This window comes from Camponotus floridanus, unplaced genomic scaffold, assembly GCF_003227725.1.
Source record: "Camponotus floridanus strain SB8 unplaced genomic scaffold, Cflo_v7.5 scaffold43, whole genome shotgun sequence".
NCBI classification, from domain to species: domain Eukaryota; kingdom Metazoa; phylum Arthropoda; class Insecta; order Hymenoptera; family Formicidae; genus Camponotus; species Camponotus floridanus.
The window spans coordinates 746,686-762,411 of record NW_020229581.1 but is presented as its reverse complement, the minus strand read 5'-3'; the positions used below and the strand labels follow the sequence as shown (position 1 = coordinate 762,411).

Here is a 15,726-nt window from a genome sequence, read left to right as displayed (position 1 = left end):
TTTATAATTCTTTCATTTAATATCATACATTACACAAAAATGTTTAATTAATCCTTTACATAATTCTTCCATATCTAAAAAATGTAAATCAATTCGATAGATTAGTTGCAATTATATTCGATAATAAAAGTAAAATAAGAGTAGTATAAGATATGAAAAAAAATCAAAAATTACGGCTCTAACTTTATGTTTATATTTATTCAATGTTTATATTTTATCAATTGAATCGATTAATTTTCTTTCTCGAAATGCGATGAAAATAAAAGATTCTATAGGCAAATAACTATAATGACATATAATCACGAAAACAATCACATTCAGAGTAAAGCGCACATAATATGAAGTTACATTTATTAAGTACTCGTGAAGAACACTTTGATATGGCAATTATAATGTCATGTTATTAATATCATGAACTTTGATTACACGTTTGTTGAATATTCGCTGTTTATCTGTAATTTTTTTTTAGTAAATCCAAGTCAATTCTCTAAATTCAATAACTCATTTTAGAATTTTCGTGATTTTAATGCATAGATGCAAATAAAAAAAGTATTCTTACTGAGAAAGTATACAATATTAATAAATTAGAAAATTGCTATAAGAAAATATATATAACCTTTGATCTCTCTTTCCCTCTCTTTGTCTTTAAATTAATAAAGAAAATTTGTTATATTTTTATATGTCTTTTAATGTCACGTATTGCAAAACAAATTGCAATTTTAGTTACTAGATTTATAAGTACAATAAGATAAAAGATTATAAATTAACATGCTAATGAGCAGACAGAAACAAGTGTTAATTGACCACGCAATAAATCGTAAATCTTTTTTCCAAGAAATAACAACTCGTATCATAATTCTATACTAGTACTACTTTCATTACGTCAGAGAGACTGCCTTAATCTAATTCTGTCATGATACGCTACTGCTCGGTGAATCGTAGCTTCATTGATTGCGACTCTCGTACGCCGGGTCGACGGTTGTCAGGGGGCGAAGGGAGAAGAAAATCCAAATGAACGTGCATTCAGGGTTGGACTATAGGGTCAAAGTGCCCTAGAGAGGCTTCCGTTTTGGTAACGCTTTCTACACGAAACCATTTTCATTAAAAATTACTGCAGCAACATGCGATAATAAATCTGATTAAAATGACTTCAATAAAAGTTAGCATTTCATATATTTTTTAGAGCACGTTTAATAAACATTTCTTGAATATTAAATTAAAAATTTTATAAAATATGGTAGTTTTATAATATTATGATATATACAGCAATATTCAAAAAAAGGAAATATTGATTGTATGATAAATTAATATTTAATTATTAATATCACACACATACAATCTGCTCTTTTAAAACTGCATTAAATAATTCATGTATGTATTCTTTAAAATAATTTTTACAAATATGTATTTTATGATAAAATATAAACTTATTTAGTCATATATCATATTTTACAGATCCATTGTTAATATTTTTTAAATATTGAAACAAGATTTGTCGTCAATTTATCTTAACTAGTAAACGTTTATAAAAGTATAGACCAATTACATTTCTTCGCAATATTAATTATTTTAAAGATTTTTTAAATGTTAATTATTTTACTTTAATTTATTATTTTCTCTTAATACTGACGTTGGAAAATTCTAAAAATTCGGAAATTTCTTTCCAAAGTTTTCCATCTAGTGGCATCGTATAGTTGCATGGTATCCTGCATTTTCGACCACGCACAGATCCGCGCGTGCATCTGCGCGTTGGGAAACCACCCCGAAGGTGGGGCGGCCACCATAGAGAACGTCGCGCCATCGGTAGGGTAGTCAGGAGTGATCAATGGAATGAGAGGTGCAATTGGAAAAGGGGAGGGGAGAATTTTACAGAAAAAAATTGAGCAGGTGATACGCCTCGAGGTGGCATTCATGATGTCTATCGGTGATGCCAACGCTTTTACCTCGATTCCCTGATATCTATATATATACATGCATACACACACACACACACACACACACACACATATTAGCATAAGCGTACGTATGTATGCTCAGTATGATAATGATAGTGACGTTATATGTAGAATATATTCGCGGAGATAGGGACGTGACTCGCGGTGACGTTTCTACGAAGATGGCGCCAATGATGGCAAAGCCGGCAATCGTGCTAGTAGTGGTGGTAGTTGTGGCGGTGGTTGGTAATGGTGATGATACTGATGGTGGTGGTAGGTAAAGGGTGGCCTCTCTTGTGCAATTGCCGGCTAGTATTAGAGTACTCTCTCAGTGCGCGCGTAGCCATCGCGCGCCGTGCCAAAGTTCCTCCTCGTCTCTTCCGCGACTTTCGGTGGTGGCCGGTAACCCATACACACATAAACGCGTCGCCAAACGGGGGAGTAATCTTGGGCTCGCGCAATCGCGAGGGTACATACGTGTGTGTATACGTGTGGGGTGGCTGGCCCGTGTTCGACTGCGCGAACGATAGAGAGATCGAGAGGGAGAGGGAAGGAGACACAGAGAGGGTGGGTAAGCGCGAGGGTGGCGAACGCCGGTGGCGGTAACGACGGCGGTGTCGGTGGCGGCGTCAGTGCACGGAAGTGGCTGTGCTCCGGTAGTGGACGGTGGATAGTGTAGTGCGGTTGGTCGGTTGGATCGGTTAGTCGGTCGGTCGGTGGGTCGGTGGGTCGGTCGCGGGGGTTGATTTGCCGTTCGTCTCGCGTCGCCGTCGCGTTTCACCCGGAGTCGAGTGGAGTCACGTCGAGCATCGTCCACGAGGCGCGAGCGGCGAGACGAGGACGACGGGATCGGAAAAAAGAGAGAGGAGGAAAGAAGTGAAGAGGAGAGAGTGAAATCGATAAGAAGGGACCTTAGGCGCTGGTTTCGCAAAACGGGAACGCCGGTGCGCGACGCATAGAGAGACAGAGAGAGAGAGAGAGAGAAAGAGAAAAAGAGTAGGCGAGAGACAGGGGGGCGATATATATCTTCTCCTGTGAAAGAGTGTGAGTGCGCGGTGCGCCGACGACGAACGCACGCGACGTACGAAAACGACATACGCGCGTGTAGTACGCACGCAGGCGCGGAAGCTGGCACACGAGGGTGGACTTGGGTCCGCGAGAAAGGGAACGTAATCGGCTCGGTTCGTCGACTTGGCTCGCTCGCGAAAGGGCGGTTCTTGGATTCGGAGCGTCGTGACCGGAGGCCGAGGGAGAGAGCGAGAGAGACCGGAAGAGGGAACGGGAGAGGACACGCGAGAGAGGGTTTGTTCGTTCGTTCGTTTGCATTGCGTCGGCTCGGGAAAACAGGAAGTCGGAAAAAGAGGGAGTCGATTGTCTCTCTTTCTCTCTCTCTCCCCCTCGATCTCTATTCGCCCTCGCTCGATGGGCTACGCCATCGAAAGAAGGTCAAAGATCGATCCTCGAGCTGACGAGGGTCGTGACCTCGCCGTACGCCGCCGCCGAGTACGAAGTGATCCACGCGCGTAGTAGTACTATTCGCTAGTAGTAGTACGCCGGCCAGAAACGCGGAAGTTGTACTCGGTGAGGAGAGGTGGTGGGCAGTGGCGTGGGTGGAGAGAAGATCGATCGGGCGGAGGATCATCGTCGCGACGGGGAAGATGAGGTCGATTGACCGGCAAAGAAGGGACCGAACCGACGGTCTTCGTTGACATCGGCGATACTCGAGGAGAAAGAGAAATAAAACTGTCCCGCGACGCGAATAAAGACGAGGACCGATCACGTCCACCTCGTCAATGCTCGTCGTTCGCGAACGCGCTATCGCATGTAGAATAGAAACATCCTCTCGCGTCATCCCGGGACACACCATTATCGTGTCCGCGTCTTGGCGTCGAAGATCACGAAGACACCGAGAGACCGGAAGCGCATCGTCGACACCGTCATCGGCCATAACCGGATGCTGCAGCACGAAGCTGAAAACGAAGCGAAGATCGAGTCGCCCGAAAGGAGGCGATCGTCGAAATTGGAGCCGCACGCTTCCATCCTCCGATTATTACCCTAACTGAATTCTCGGATAGACGGACGGACGTCCCGTCGAACGGGAAAACGCTCATTAACCAGATCACCCATTGCAGCCTGACATGAGCGTAAAAATGTGCGAGAGAGACGAGGGGAACGGCCGCGAGGTATGATGAAGAGGGCACGAGATTAGAGCTCTGGTGATAATCGAATTCGAGAAACGAGCACTGCCGAGAAAGAAGGAGAAAAAAATCACGGAAGGTGTTTATTCAATCGCACAAAGCGGAAGAAACGCTCGAGAAGAAGGAAGGGAGCAAGAAAGAGAAGAAGGAAGAAGTGACTGTACTGACGAGATACTAACGAGACGACACTGACTCGAGACGATCTTGCGGGAACAACAACGAGAAAGAGAAGAGGAGCAGGGTACGGGTTCGCGTAGTACGGGTTTCTCGTATAATGTCACGGGACCCATACTCGAGCAGTGGCGTAGTAGGTCCCGGTGGTGGCACTCGCTCGCCACGCAGCGGTCGTCGCGTAGGCGAACTGCCGACCGTCGACCGTAGTCCGTCGCGTAGTTATGCGAGCGGTCGTGGCAGTCCGCTGGGGGGTCGCAAGCAACGGGGTACACGAAGCGGAAACAACTCGCCCGAGCACCTCGGTTTCGGCAGCTACCATCACCATCAGCTGGGCAGCCCGTACTACTCCCGCGACGAGGACCTCGGCAGTCCCGTGATGCTCGAGGAGAGGGGTAGGAGTATGTCGACCGGGGGCGGTGGGGGCGGACATCACCGATCCAGAAGCGCCTCGAGACCCGCCATGTCCAGCTCGGCGGGCATGGTAGCGCGTTACACCAGCCTCGACCGTGCCTCCGCCGGCGTCCTCGATCATGATCGCGAATTCGTGCCGATACGCGAGCCGAGCCGCGAGCGTAGTCGCGATCGCGGTCTGTACCTCGAGGATGAGCTTTACGGCTCCAGGTCGGCGCGCCAGAGCCCGAATCCGCACATGCTGCGCGACAGCGGCGGCTACATCGGCGAGCTTCAACATCAGAACAACGATCTGCAGCGCGAGCTTGGCAACCTGAAGAAGGAACTCGAGCTGACGAACCAGAAACTTGGCAGTTCGATGCACAGCATCAAGACGTTTTGGAGCCCGGAATTGAAGAAGGAACGAGCGCTGCGCAAAGAGGAGAGCACCAAATACAGTCTCATCAATGAACAACTCAAGCTGCTCAACTCGGAGAATCAGGTCAGTCGAGAATGTCTGCTAACTCTGTGAATCGGTCGATCCGCGCGGTTTTAGCGCGTGTGTCATCTATCTATTTCTCTCTCTCTCTCTTTCTCTCTCTCTCTCTCTCCCTCTTTCTCTATGTGCGCGTATCGTTCGATTATCGGATTCCGTTGGTCTCGTATGAATACTACTACATATGTTAGCCCTCGAAGAGCCATTGCGGTCAAAATGTCGCGAAATGTCCATCTCGGAAAACCGCGGTAATGCGCGGAACGTCATCCTGACCGAGATCGTCGCGGCTGTCACGTCACGCGCGTCCTTGCGCCGAGGCCGTCCTCTCAGAATCAGGTCGCGGGACCCACCAACGTTAATCCCTTTTACAACTGCGAGGTTGCATACTTTAACACGTTTATTTGACCTAATTATCTTTAGTCAGCATAGTTAAAAAGAACACGCATGTAACGAGGATAATGGTAACTAGAAAATGGAATCCTTCGAGGAGAAATCGTTATCTTCCAGAAATTGTGTTCAACACTTGACGTAATTATTAGTTATGTATATGCAGATAAACGAATGGAAAAGATTACGTAAAAAATACAACATTCACGTAATATCAATCAAAAATTAGCTCATTTGATGAAAGAAATGCGACGAATATTCAAAAAAGAGATAGATTATTACTTGCTCTCCCCTTCTAGAAATTGTTGAATTATATATGACATTTTTAAAATAATATCCAAAAAATGGAGAAACTAAAAAGATTGCAAAAAGGTTTATTCGTACAACATCAGTCACGCAAAAGTGGGTTAAACCTCTTTTGAGGAGAAACCCTTTGACGAAACAACGCGATATTTTTACCAGAGCTTTAGATGCTTTTCTCTACAGAAATATGTGTTTCACATTCATATTACAAACAGAATGCGTATATCTTCCATATTTTGCGAAGAATTTTAATCTCAAAAATTGAAACATGTACTGCAGTCACGTTCGTTTATACTTTTCTGACATCACTTAGATTCGCGACATTAAGACGATCAAAACTTTTCATAGTGTATTATTCGAATTAAAATAGCGGTAGTTTATTCTGCAGTAATGTAGAATTGCAGAGTCTTATTATCGATTGGCTAAAAATGCAACACGAAGGGGGAGCCACCTTTATACCGATTTCGTGAGAGTCGCATAATCACTAGCGAAACTACCGAAGCTTTTGCAGTAATTAAACCACTACGATGGTACACGTATTTATCAAATTCCGTATCAATTAATGTGTGGAGTGTAGCGTAATGAGCGAATGTTGAATTAATCATTTATAATCGGCAACAAGTTTCACACACACACACACACACACACACACACACACACACACGTACACATATATTTTCTCATAACATCATAATTTGTTACATCGTAATTTGTTTTCATTTTCGTATACATCTATTTGATTTTACAATTATCTAATACATTACTTGATATTAATTTGTGAAATCAAGGTTGTGCAAGCTTTGCCAAATTTTATGATAGTAACAAAATTTATTACATTAATTTTAATGCACTGATTTTAATTATAGTGCCTCTATTATTTTTATCCAATTTATTCTTTGAATATTATTTAAAGATAAAAATTTATAAAAGATAAGATTTCATATTAAATGCAATTTTATGTTACTGAAATCTATGTGAATCACATTTTAAATGATTAGATGTTTGTTATAATATATATTATAACATAGGCAATGAAATTAATCAAATAACATATAGAATAATAATCCTCTTTTTTTCATACGAAAAAATTACATAGAAAACAATATTCCATGATTCATAATATATCTTTGTAAAAAATGAAAAAAGTTGGCATAAAATGCATAATTTTTTTATTATCGAAACAATTCAACATATATATCTACTTTTGATTAAATTAGTATTTCATCTATTTTGTGATCTCACAAACATAGCATATATTCGATATCTCTGTAAACTCGAGATTTGATAAGATCTTAACGAAAAATTACATCATATAAGATCTTTACATAAAAACGATGACCATGGCTTATAATCGGGAAAAATAATGTATCTCTCATACCTTTTTTCAATGAGATCAATGAAATTCATACTCAAAATTTACGAGCAATTTCATCATATATACATCATACACATTATGCGTACACGTGTATGTTTTTCAACGTGTATGTATACACGCGTTTCGCATGCACGATGGCGTCGAATGAGTCATTGCCCTCGCGAGTGAAAGAATTTCACAGAGTTAGATTTCTCTGGCCGGCTGCCCACGTTCATGCCTCTACCTCCGTTTACCCCTATGAAGTAAATGCGCGCGCAGTTAGACATTTCTCTTGTGACGTATGTATTCGAATGCTTACCGAGTTTACATCAATCCATTGTTCCCAACTTGTCTCGTATGAAATTCGCCATACGAGCAAATCAGGGGTGTTGTGAATTATACTGACAATGTTTTTTACATTACGATTCCATATTGCCTGTGTCAATCAATAATAATTGATCCGCTTTTCTTGTTAAGGAAATTGAAACGGATTAAAATTAAACTATATAATTATGTAAATAAATAAAAAGAATAATAATTTCTATTATTGTTATGATAATAACGAAAATTAATGAAAAATAAATATAACGCTAAATTTTTAAAGAAATATGTAAATATAATTTAAAAAGCACACGTCAAACATTTACCTCTTGTTCGAATATATATATTCGTAATTTTTGTATATCAAAATCAAAATGCTCGCATTTACTCCCATTTTGAATTTAAAAGCACAATTAAAAGTGCTTTTAATTAAACGCGGAATTTTCGTAAAATATTCCCGGTGATACCTATATTAATAATTTCATATGACAGCACTTTCTACCAGGAAATATTAAAGTTTAATTTCTACTTTACAAGCATTACATGCACCATTAATCATGCAATTTTATTTACTTTGATATTCTTCTTGAATCTCTCCGATCTATCATCACTCTCAAGGGCTCTACGAGAAATAGGGTATAATTTTCCGGAAAAGTCAGCAAAACCTGCTGAGCAAGCTAATATCGCTTTGTCGCGTCGTGAGAAGAAGAGTAACGCGAACGAAAAAGAAACGTTGAAAGAAATAAACCTCGTGTCGAGTGGAAGTCTTCAATCGATTCTCACAGCCTCTGGCGAATCCTTCCTGCGTCTTTCTTTTTCTTTCCATTAACATCAGGAATCTGAGAACGGTGAACGTGCAAAAAATGCATTAAACTCTCAGCGATGGGAATGGAAAGAAACGAGCGCGAGCGCGAAATTAGTTCTCCCATTTCGAGGTAGCGAGCGACTCGATATTAATATGATGTGCATGTACTTTATAAGAAATATCGTTTAACTTTTACAATCTTGTAATATTTTAAATTAATACTTTTCAATTAATATCTTGCGATAACACGAAAATTATGTTCTATCGAAAATTTTTACAACATAACATCACAATGAATCAAACATTACATGTATATACGTAAACATATCGAAAATGTTGACAATATCTAAATTTCGATAATTAGGTGTTACGATGTGGTTGATATTTAAAGCATTAATTGAATAATTATAATTATTTTCCTCTCTCTCATACATAAATTTGTAAATATTATATAGAAATATAGCGATATGCATTATAAATGTTGTGGATAAACAATATTAAAAGTTATATATATTGTATTAACAATTACAAATTATATTACCAATGAAATTATTTGATTAGCAAAAATTTACAAAATATTATTTTTAATAATATCTACAATGTTATAAAATAATTTTAAATTCAATTGATTGATAATGATATTAATAGTCATTCAATATTAAAAAAAATATCTATTCAATATTTAATAATAAAAAAAATAATATAAATTACGTTTATTTACGTCACAAATTTTGTTGAAATTATTATTAGAATATTACATGCGAGTTAAGCTTATTTGTCTTTGCATCATAGGATCTCTCGTTATATTTCTAATTAATTATCTAATTGCAGGAATGTCATCTAAATTAATACAAAACCATATTTGCCTCTTGCAAAATTTATTCATCTTGTGTGACGAAATGCAGACTAAGTTATATTGCTATGAAGATGAGATCCTATCCTGTTTCCGGCTAAATTTATAATCTTTAAAATTTATTATCTTCTCCGAAGATTTGATCTTCTGATAAACTCTTGGCTAATAAAAAAAAATTATAAATATACTTTTAATCTGAATAGAGATTTTTTTCTGCAATATACATATATGTATATGTGTGTGTATGTGTGTGTCATGTCTCTTTCTTTTTTTCCCTTTTCTTAATTTTTTACATATTACACTTACGTTAATTAACTTACATTAAAATATGTAATCACGAAATTAAAAATTCTTTTTGTTTTCAATGATTTACTTAAATGAATTTTATATTGAATATTTATTCAAAATGTATTTTAACTTCTACATATAAATTCATCAATTTTTATCTTACTATATTTATAAAAATACCCCAAGTTAAACGTCATTCTGATATAATTTACATATCTAACATAATATGTATAAAACATTAAATTATATTTTGTAACGAGATAAACAGATAAATCTCTGTATAATAGAAAATCTAATTTATTTACAAATAAATACAAAATAATTCTCTATTTATGTTGTTCAAATGTAAATGAAAAATAAATGTAAATAGGCGAGATGAATAGTTAATAATGAGCGAATTGTATCTGTTCTCTATCTTGTGTCATTTCTTTGGATGTGAAGCTTACGCTGTACGAATATAAGGACCGTGCCATGTGAATCTGTTCGTGTCTAAGTGCCGACAATACCGTTCCTCATCTCATGAATGTTCACACGCCACTGTAATTCATTTGGAGTTGCAGCTGCTCTACAGGGCCGCGTCTATTATGAAGACGGCCGACTTAGGAAGGAATAGTATTGTGCTGTCACCGAAAGAAAAATGCAACATAACACAGCACTTGTAACTGGTATTCTTAATTATTCTTTTATTATTCACATCCTGTGTCACAGTGTCGTAGAAAACAACGAAGAATTTAATGTAAACTCATTGAATATTTAAATCGATTGGAAGAAAAATAGATTGATCGAAGTAAAATAGGTTGATTTTTGAATAAATATTTCGTGTAATTGCTATTAACTTTTAAAAGATTTTTTTTCAACAAATAATAGCCGATGAAAAATTATTCGAGAGCTGCAATAAAGTGATTATTTTCTGTCACTGAAGGATACCGCCATTAATTTTGATGAATACAGAATCTCACGTGTTGCATCTCTTACAAACGGAAAAATAAGATTCTCGTTTCGCTTAATTGCTGCCGGGCCACCCAGTGACCTTTTCTATTTTCGTATCTGCTGAGTCTTGTTGAAGTCGTGGTTTCCGTCTCTCTTGTCTCACATCTGCTCGTTCACAACCAGGTCGGGATTCTCGTCGTCTAGTTACAAATGCGCTCCGTTTTTTCCTTTTCGATATTCTTCCTCTCTCCCTGTCACATTACAATACAAGAAAGAAAGTGATGTATACATTAAAAGAACTCTCTCTTTCGAAATTATTTGAAAAAAATTTTTTTTAAATTTTTTTTCTCCTTGATTTCATTCATACTTTGAATTATTAATGTGAAAGTTTAATTAGCGATATCTGACTTTATTATTCTTCTTTCTGTCTGCTAATGTTACTTACATATATGCTCGTATTTACACTCGTCGTACCTATTGATCGAGCTGCTGTTTATTCTAGGCGCCAATGAATGATTAATAAATGTCGGAATGTCGAAGGACGCAACGATCAACGGCGGGAAACATCCTTGAGACGTTGGGAATATTTTCTTGCGACAAGGGTGAATCGCGCGGACTTAGTCGCTGTAAACTCGGAACAATGTGGTCGCGCCATAGTTATGTTACATGACATAGGGTCTCGTTAATCCGCCTCCGTTATATTTAGGCCGATCGATATATACGGATATATTGTATGTGCTTCTCTCTCTTTTTCTCTCACACAACTGCAATCTGCATCATGTGTGAAACGGTGGTCAATGAGAAAATCAAATTTCACTATCAATTGATGGCGGCTAAAATAATAGCATAAATCTGTGCTGATTTTGAATTATCAAGAGAACTTAGAAATACATTCAATAAGATATAAATATATAAGTGACACATGATGCATAACAACTGTATCAAAGATCTTCGAAACTTAATTTATTGCTTATTTCTGATTTATTTAATTATAATATTTAATTTTTTATTTCGATAGAATATATTGACACAGCTGAAGGATCTCATTTATGAAACTAAATTAATCTTTAAAAACTATAAAATTATATTAATCTTTAACATAACCATGGAAACATGATACCAAATTTTAGTCAATAAATTTTTGTCATCAGTTTTAATGTGTGACATACCCGCATTTTACTGTAATATTCAATTTTATTCATGCGACACGTAATATTCATTATGTCTAATATTATAGTTTGCATACAATGATATAATAAATATTATGCAAATATAAACTATATATAGGATGTAAGCATTATATAATATAAATCTATATAAAAATATATACTCTTATTACATCTACCTAATAACTTTTCAATATGTCAGTGGTCGGTATTTGCACAAGCTTGGCATTTTTATAAGTTGCATCTTCTCTTGAAAAATTACTTCTATTGCATTACAGTTACTTAAAAAAGAAATTTTTCATATAATTCCATTTATATATATAAGAAAAAATGCTTGTCAAAATTTAAAAAAAGATTTTCTAAATATGAACCATAATCGATTATGCAACAACAACCTTGAGGCATGGAAAATACAACTAACTAAGCCCAGCCTCGGATACAATCGATATCGACCGGATTTGTGAGGACGGAAAAAACTTCGCTAACTTCACTGATAATAAGTTGAGCTCTAGATAAACGCGCATACCGAAGAAAAAAGAGAATGTTTTACATGAATTTTATAAGAAATTCAAACGACTATTGAGGCTAATAAACTTTATTTAGTTCATGTAAAGTATAAAAATCTTGTCGATTTCAGAAGACATTAATGTTTTTCTAAGTATACTTGAAAAGTGTATACTTGAAGTAAGTATACTTGAAAAGACATACTCTTATTGTTGTCTTGTTATATTTTTTCTGCTGAAATGAGAACAAAAAAAATGTCAATAAAAATTTAATAATTATTTTCCAAATTGTTAAATTTTTAAATAACATATTTAATGATATTAAGTTTTAAATTATATATCTAATGATAATATATTTTATGATATTAAGAAAAATTAATTTAAATTTTACGAATAATAATGAATCGTTACACACATGATCTTTGTCATATAAAATTTTGTTCACAAGAAAAATTATTTACATGATGCATTTATGGTATTTCTACATTTATGGCATATGTGAAATATGCATGTATTAATAAATTTTAGTAAAACGTCTGGAAAGAGTTACGTATATGAGTTATGCAAAAACATACGATATTTTTAGTATATAATATCGTTTCTCTAAAAATAGATTATTTCCAGTAAATATTGCTATAAACTGTTTATTTTTAATATGTTTATTTTGTAATATTTTCGTAACCGGTAATATTATCTTATGCAACAATATAAAGAGGAAAACATTGATTTTGATAATTCGAGCTTATATTTCAAAAATTTTTGTTTTTGCATAAAATGAAAAAGTTAATAGCATTCCAATTTTGTTTTCGTATCCAAGCTTCAGTGTTTAATAACGCAAATATTTAAATACTAATAAAGTATATAAAACTTTTATTATATTTTTAATTTTATTTTATGGATAGTGAGAAATTATTTTATTGGCCCAAAAGTATCAATTTTAATCAAAGTTTAGAGGAAATCATATGGAGTAATAATAATTTATTGTTATAATTTATTATTATTCTAACAAGATTAACCACACACATTAAATAAAACAAAATAGCTATAAAAGTGATTTTATTTGCTTCTAAATCGCAAAAGTTATGATTTAAACTCAATTTTAGATCCTCATTTAATGCACAACTTTTGCACATTATTTCTCAATTAGATAAGCTATCAATAAATCAGAGATATGTTAAAGTGTTGAGAAATGTATTTTATTGGAAAACTCGTCTTTCTATCTAGGTCGAATGCTAGAACATCTGGCTTATATTGGGGACATTCGATAAACTCTACTTTTATTCGACATTTTTCGATCGATGGTTCGCACGTTATCAAGAAAAACGTTTATTCCTCCTCATATGTGATACATATTCTCTAATCGCACAAAAACCATCAGAATATGCATTGTTCGATTTAATCGAGCGCAAAATGATGCCGATCTAAATGATGATCCACAAATTTATGCCATATATTTCCATAACTTTCATTGATCAAATATTTTTACTAGCGTATTTGATGTTGAACGTGTCATGTAAAATTATTATTGCTGTGATTTGATTTCCTTGAATTCTATTGAAAATTAAGTTAGAAATTATAATAATTAGAAATAATTATTGAAGTTTTTTAAGATAAGCGGATTTCTAATTTTTATGTATTAGAAAATATTTTTCATAGTTTTAAAAAATATGTTTCAAATAATTTTATGTTTTCCATATTTACATAACGACAAAATTTTACAAGACCAGAAAAGTTTGCAATAATAGAAAAATAATAAGATATAAGTATTAAGATAATAGTATATAAGATATAAGTAATATGGTTTTTTTTTCAAATTATATATTTAATTCGTTCTTAATTATATGTTTACAAACTTACTAAAATATGTGACAAAATGGATCGTTCCACACTTATTGATTGTAACTTTCTGATAATATCTCATGTATACTTTATTATATTGCTCGTAAGAAAAACATTTGATAATAAAAATAGGTGATGAATTGTAACGACTAGCAAAATACTTGTCGACGACATCACATCGTGTCTATACTCGACTGTTACTCGAACTGCAGGAATTGATGCACCTAGTACAAAGAGGAGAGAGAAATCAATTGTCTCTTGACATTCGCCGGCGAATGGAAGAGCACGCGAACAATTCGTTTCAGTTTGTAACACAGATTGAAATAGATTTGTGGAGACACGGAGAAAGAGAGAGAAAGAACGAAGCTGCCAATAGACGCGAGAATCGCGAGACCGTTCTTGCGCGAACAAAAATAGCTTTAACTGCGATCTAATCGATCTGTCTGTGAATTTTTTTACAGAAAAAAATAAATCTAGAAAAAAGTTTTCTGTAACAGAAATTAAAATTGTTGAAGATATGTTAATTTTGCGAAATTTATCAATTAAAATAATAAAAATAAATTTTCAGTAAGGGTAATATATTATGTATAAAGAGTATTTCACATAATTAAGTAATCTTAATCATTGATTCTTCATTTTTTGTAGTGTTAAAATTATCACTATATCTCTAACTTATTAACAAAATAAGTCCTTTTTAATTTTATATGTCTAATTAAATTTTGATCAATATGATAAACATTTTTAATTAAGATTTTGTTACAATACGAAGAATCTCATTGTAAAATATGTCGACTTTTTCGTATCGCAAACGATATATTATTGATCCGCACGAACGTGCAGCAATTTTTCCCCCAGTATTTGATTCGTCACAACGATATCACTCCTGGCTTATTTTCCATGTACTAACATAATTAGCGTACAGGTCGACATGTGTATGTCGTTGTAGTCACTGCGATATGACGCGAGATTAATATTGCCGATTAAAAATTCGCAGAAAATAACAGGTAATAATTGAGCTCTTGTTTTGATGCAAAATTTAACCAAAATTATTTTGAGCTTTATGACGTAATCGCTCGAATACCGAATGTTCCTTTACAAAAGATGATAATTTGTATTCTTACACAGGAAAGGAATATAATATACATTATGCATGAAAAATATAAATAGAAAGAGAAATTAACCAAACAAAATATTTACTGTTTTATATACCTGATGACAATATTTAAAAGTATTTCAAAGTACAGAGTAGTTTGTCAAAAGTCTTTTACTCTGTATTATACTTTGTTTAATTAATTATTCTCAAGAAAACGAAACTGTATTACGAAACCTACAATATTTACAAATTACATTTTCGGCGAATTATATATATGAAAATTGTCTGCAAAATTAATGCAGCACATAACATCAAAACATCACATATAATATTTTCAACATTTATTGTAACATACTCAAAGTCACATTAAAACCAAATGTAAATAAGCCTAATTAAATGATTGTCGTCTACAATAATTAATCCTTTCCTTGTGTAAGTAATATAGTTAACAGTACTTTCAACATAACTCCTGAAATAAGCATTTCTGCACCTATGTCCATATAACATTTTTTTCATTCTTAAATTGTGAGGAATACCTTAAGATGTGAGGAATACCTTAAATTTTTGACATACCTTTTTAGAACACCCTGTATATGTATATGAACGATTTATATAAATATAAAAAATAATACGAAAATATTTTCTTTTCAATGTAATTCTGTTGATTTAAAAAAAATTCTATGAGTATGATT

The 15,726-nt window shown here is 34.9% G+C and overlaps 1 protein-coding gene across 7 annotated transcripts in view; it reads left to right on the top strand.

The window, feature by feature from the left end:
- Positions 1–2,014: 2,014 nt before the first annotated feature.
- LOC105255236 (ELKS/Rab6-interacting/CAST family member 1) overlaps positions 2,015–15,726 on the top strand; it is a 67,548-nt gene continuing 53,836 nt past the window's right edge. For 4 of the 7 annotated variants that reach the window (XM_011264398.2, XM_011264397.2, XM_011264402.3 and 1 more), the window contains exon 1: positions 4,407–5,198. In XM_011264398.2, coding sequence (XP_011262700.1) covers positions 4,407–5,198 — 792 coding nt within the window. Of the gene's footprint in view, positions 5,199–15,726 lie in introns of all 7 variants that reach the window. The other 3 variants (XM_025411745.1, XM_025411746.1, XM_011264396.2) reach the window with 3 other exon arrangements.